At 35.7% G+C, this 5759-nt stretch overlaps 1 protein-coding gene across 2 annotated transcripts; it reads left to right on the forward strand.

Moving 5' to 3' along the window:
• The first annotated feature begins 3168 nt into the window (after positions 1 to 3168).
• Positions 3169 to 4656, forward strand: LOC143545805 (GATA transcription factor 19-like). 2 transcript variants are annotated; one of them, XM_077037622.1, is made up of 3 exons: positions 3169 to 3576; positions 4252 to 4556; positions 4591 to 4656. In XM_077037622.1, exons 1-2 carry the CDS (start codon positions 3250 to 3252, stop codon positions 4552 to 4554), a joined length of 630 nt encoding a protein of 209 aa, XP_076893737.1. In that variant the 5' UTR covers positions 3169 to 3249; the 3' UTR covers positions 4555 to 4556; positions 4591 to 4656. The 2 variants fall into 2 exon arrangements, with proteins under 2 accessions (XP_076893737.1, XP_076893741.1); XM_077037626.1 differs by having other exon boundaries at positions 4252 to 4597.
• The last annotated feature ends 1103 nt before the right edge of the window (positions 4657 to 5759 follow it).

Here is a 5759-nt window from a genome sequence, read left to right on the forward strand (position 1 = left end):
AAGTTGGATGTGGATTTGGAACTTTATCAAGTCCCGAACCGACTAAACTGCACAAATCCTTAAAAGTCGGATCTTGATGCTTACATTAGCGGGATCGTGCACACTAGCACTAAACCAACTCGCCTTTGTAAAACCTAGCAAGGGTTTAGTAAAACTAAACATCAAAGACCCGGTTTTATGTAAAACTCATTTTATTTTATATATACTTTATTTAACCGCATTTCGTAAAATATAACTTACACTCCCAAAAATCCAAGCTTTGTTTTTATGAACTATTATACCATTTATATTCCGTTTTCAAGACTCAATATAAACTTAAGATCTTTCAATCTAGGACACGCACGTTAAACCATCGGGCTGGTATTCTTGAAGATTTTAGTCTCTTTTCTTCATCAAAGTCACTTTTTCCAAGTGAGTAATTTCATCTCCGGTTTCTCTTTTATATTTTTGGGGTAGTTTGCATACTTACTCAAACAAAAATAATTTAAGATTTGGATCCTCAAACCGCAAACTCTAGTTTTTGTGTTGCTTAGAATAATTGTCCGATAATGTCTTATATGCATCATATGATTAATTGCTAAATGTTTATTGCATTTGTTGGTTGGCCCCATCCTCATCCTCAATAAGTATAATCATACGTTCCTACTTGTAATTTGGTAGTTTTACAGTTTCACATATGAGGTAAATGAGTTGTGGATTTTACCTCATATTATATATATAAAAAATCATGAAATTGCTCACCAATATTCGTGTTGATAAAATATATTTTATGCAACGCTACATGTTTGATTATTGGTTGATTGAAGATTTGAAGACGTTATTTTTATTTTGGATCGTTAGATTATTAGCGAAATGAACTATTTTATTTTCTTGTACTTTGTTTTATTTATAATGAACAAGTTGTGTTGTATATGATGCTAATGAAATAAATGAGTTAATTAAATACTGTCACTTTAATAGTGTTGTGTGCAATGAAACAATCACGTCACCCTGGCATGTTCCGTTGCTTTTGATCGAGGTGTGACGCAATCCTTCACTCACGTTGCACTCACGCACTCTATATCGAACACTACTCTCTTCGTTTTCGTTTACCACCCCCAAAGAATAGCTAACTTATTCAAGGGGTGTTTTCTTCGAACGGGCACATGAAAAGCCCAAAGTTGGATCACATATTTTCAAGACCGACACGGAGATAATCCTTGTTGATCTTTAATTAGTTAGCCATAAGCAATCCTAGTTCCAACTTGTTTTGTATTTTAAGAAATAACCATCCAATTTTCTAATTGACTTTAAATGAACATAACTTAAATGGTATTGAGAAGTTAGACAATAAGTTTCTATGAAATGATAGGAGTATATGAGTCTAATAATGATGTATTGATGTTTGTTTTTTATTACACTCTAAAGTCACGTACTTTCCGTAATATTTGTTTAATATATGAAACTATACATATCTTAACACTCATCTAGTCACAAAATAAATAAGCATGAATCATTCTAGTTGGTATATCCTTACATTCTCGTCTAGTCATGCATTTGAACTTTATCATCAAAATGCAAGTTGTACATAACATTTTAAAATGTTGGTATCCTTGCATTCTCGTCCTCTTCCAGGTTAACCCTTTTCCAGGATAAAGAAGCCTAGATTTTGCTTTCACCCTATTATTTGATAATTCGATATGTTTAAAATATATGTAGAATTGGTTGTATACCATGCTTGTTATAATGCATGTTTTTTTTTTCCTACACGGAGACACTTAATTAGGAGAAGACCGAAAACTACTACTTAATTAGTTGGAGTTCATATCATGTCAAAGGGGTATAAAACATCTTGTAAGTGCTTACTTTGGGACTTCAACCACTAAGACCTAGTTTTTTTCAATAAAATATGTTCTCGTATACTTGGTATCTCCTATATTCCCACATTGTATCAATGTTATGTGTTTTAGTTATCATACTTTGATAATGCATTTACAATACATGCAAGTGTAAATAATTTAGTTTCATATCCCAAACAACGTATGATCGATCTTCATGTATTTTTAACTCTTTAACCAATATATTTGATAATTATGCGAATATTTTACGTATGTATTGTCTACTATGTTATTATTAAGTTTTCTAACATTATCTACACAAAATTTATTCACTTTATAATTGACAAAACAATTATACAACATAAGAGTTCATGGAGTACGTGCGAGCAATACCACAAGGCAACACACAAGTGGACTTGCGATGTCGAGCTTGCGATGTTGAGCGGGTACACCACCACCCACCCGTTGTCACGTTGTGGTGTTGCCCATTTCAATCCCATATGGGAATTACATACTGAACAGTAACACAAATACACCCACATGATGTACAACCAAGACACGAGTCTAGACACCTAGCCCATTGACAGGATCCGACCCACAAGGCCCCCATCGACGATATGTACCGACCAGATTAGTGGAGTGAAGAAGGGTTCAACCCCACTACTTGTTTATGGGCTATGAGTAGTTTGGTTTTGCATTTTCAATCCATGTTCACATAATAATCCTTAAATTGTAACCGTTTTGCATAATGAAAAAATTGTGGAAAATTGTCCCCACTTGATTCTCTCTTCATCTTATATATTCTTGAAGATTGGTTATTTCGAACTAAAGTGTGTCACAATCCATTTCAATGTACAACCCAAAAGGTTGAGAGACGAGAGGTATGCAAAATATGTGCACGATGAGTTAAATGGAACGGAAAAATAATGTAACGTTAACATGAAAGACAGAAGGATGAAGTGGAGAGATGTGTAACTATATCATCACCCATATTTTTTCACTTAAAAGTAGACATACAAAAGTAGGTGTACAAATCAAGGTAGCAACAACTTTTCATTGGTAAACCTACTACATGTGATGATGAGAAAGAGTACAAACATATATTTCTTTCACCAAAACCCGGGTGTTTTTGACATGTGGGTCCCACATTATACAAACTCCTGTCGAGTGAATCCAACTTAAAAGTATTGCTTATAATCACACTCTTTCACCACAACGTGCTTCACTGCCATCTACTTGACTCTTATTTCATCTTCTTATACCACCCCCACTCCCACCCCCACCCCCATCCTCATCCCCTACCGTTATATATCCCAACTCTTGAGTTCTTTTCATACTCTTCCATCATTACATGTTCGTACACTCATTCCATCCTCCATATAAACTCTCACATAAGCTCCCTCTAGGGAACATTTATACATACACGTAGAACATGTATAGGTGTGGTGGCTCTAATAACACCATGATGTTCTCAATGCCTTACGATGGCGAATCGCCTATTTCCTCCGCCGTTGATTGTACGCTTTCTTTGGGTACGCCGGCAACTCGGTTGACCGGAGATCATTACGATAGGGTGAATGATAGAAGGTCTTCTGCTAATTGGTCGGCTAACTTCTGTTGGGATATTTTGCACTCATCATCTTCCCAGAAGACAAACCGCGGTGGTGCTACCGTTGCGGAACCCTTACCGGCTAAGCGGTGCGCTAACTGTGACACCATTTCTACACCCCTTTGGAGAAATGGTCCCCGCGGACCCAAGGTATAGGTTTTCCCAATATTATTTACTAAGGTGGTTTGTAAGTAAATACATAATAAAAGATTTTATTAATATATCATTCTCTAAATTATCATCACACACAAGTCTAGTAACATCAAATCAAGTGATTTGCTATCGTTTTGTTTTAATATGGGAAAAAGATGAAATATTAATATTATGCAATCTTTAAAGCTTCAACAAGTAATTAAGACATTTAAAAGAAGAAAAAATGAGTACATTAACCAAAACCCTAACAAATTTTAGGGTTTTTTATTTTTAATATCTTGAAATTATCAAAACAATGTTACTTTTTTTTCTTTTAATACGAAAAAATAGAATAACTTATCAGTTTCGCAATCACCACTTTAGTGGAGTGTTCAGGAGTTTTACCTTAGGTTCGCCTAAAGGTTTCTTCTGTTTGATGTTGCGGATTCGAATCCCACTCATTTGTTATATTCTTAGCTTTGAGCGAAGCACCACTAGATGGATTAGGCCTCACGGCGGCATCTAAGAGTTTCAGGGGTTTAGCAAGTGTTCGTTGTTAAAAAAAAAATATATTGCATATATATCAGTTTAATGAAATGCATTAAGCAAAAATAAAGGAATTATAATATGTTCATATCCTGAATTATATGGATGGAAAAATATACTGATATTTTTATGAAATTGAATTTGCAGTCGCTATGTAACGCTTGTGGAATCAGGTTCAAGAAGGAAGAGAGAAGAGCAAACGCGGCGGCAACGGCTGGTGGCAATGATACTACGGAGACACAGCATTACCAACCAATGATGAACAACAATCCATGGGTTCACCTTACACAAGCAGCCGCTCATAAACTGCCGTCGTGTTACTTGCCCGCGGCAGCTAAAGTGAACGAGTTTAGGTTTATAGATGACGTGGACGACAGAGATTCAACGTTCCTGTCGTGGCGTCTCAACGTGACCGATGGTTCAGGGCTTGTCCACGGGTTTACGAGGTGAAAGTGTCGGAGGTTGTTACAAGAGACCGACGTGAAGTGAAGTAAAAAAATATTTAATTATTAATTATAATATTTCCAGAGCAAAAAAGGTTTATTCCAGAGCATCACTTTTGTAATCAGTTGTACTTGGTGCATTGATGTTTCTCGACTTCTGCTTTGGGAAAGACTCGCTTTTATTTGTTTTCTTAGTTTTAATAATCAACAGTATCTTTTTTTGTCCTCTGGCTTCTGTCGGTCAAACGTATACTTTTCGGTCTCATGGTACTTTGTCCAATGATTACATGAACTAAAAAACTAGTATATATTTATGTTTTCTTTAAAAATAATTCATAATTAGAAAGATTCTTGGCGCGTTGCGCCGGGTTGATGTTATTGGCAGTTGTACTCGTATAACTTATCAAATCGTGCAGTGCGCCTGCGAGTCGAGGTGAATTCGATCGGTGTTGGGTTACGAAACCAGTAATAACACCCCCAATATGTAATAATAAATTTGTTAACGCAAAAATACAACAAATTAACATAACAAAATACGCGTTGCGGCTATGAACCAATGACACTGTGGTTGGTATTTAGTTACGGCTCCAAAAATAAAGCAAACCATAAATTCGTTAGCACCCAAATACAATAGTTTAACATATTTAAAATATAAAAAAATGTGGCGAACAAAAAGACACGCGCGCTTAGTTGCGAATTGATACGAATTCATAGATTCTGGAATCGAGGGACAAAAAAAGTGATAAAAAAACATGCATGTTGCGTTTGCGAACTAACGCGGATTTAGTTGGAATCGACGTTGTCGGCACTAAGTCGTACACAGAAAATCATGTGTTGTGGTGAACCGACACGAGTTTGGTTGGTATCAGGTTACAACACTGATATTAAAGCAATGGCCAAAAATGTATGCGTGTTGTGGTCGTGACCTGACACAAATTCGTCCAGAATTGATGGACAAAAAAACTCGCGGGAAAAACAACCTTAGGTATCGACCGCGAGCTGATACGAATTTGGCCGAAATCACCTGACAGTATCAATGGTAAAAAAGACCTGTATTTTACGACAGGAAACCGACGCGAATTTAAAATCAAAAAACAAATTAAAAACAAATAAAAAGGTCAAATAACCACGTGAGACAACGTTTACGTTGCAAAACTTCTTAATTATTATATATAAATATAATAATTTATATATTAGCAAGTGTTTAGGAGT

This window comes from Bidens hawaiensis, unplaced genomic scaffold, assembly GCF_021521415.1.
Source record: "Bidens hawaiensis isolate Kalapana, Puna unplaced genomic scaffold, B.hawaiensis_p1.1 tig00000904_1, whole genome shotgun sequence".
NCBI lineage: Eukaryota > Viridiplantae > Streptophyta > Magnoliopsida > Asterales > Asteraceae > Bidens > Bidens hawaiensis.

What these genes read in the sequence shown, in the direction of transcription:
- LOC143545805 (XM_077037622.1), top strand. Translation starts at nt 3,250, where the DNA reads ATGTATAGGTGTGGTGGCTCTAATAACACCATGATGTTCTCAATGCCT. An exon ending in ATGGTCCCCGCGGACCCAAG is followed by an intron (nt 3,577 to 4,251) that starts GTATAGGTTTTC and finishes TTGAATTTGCAG; the next exon opens with TCGCTATGTAACGCTTGTGG.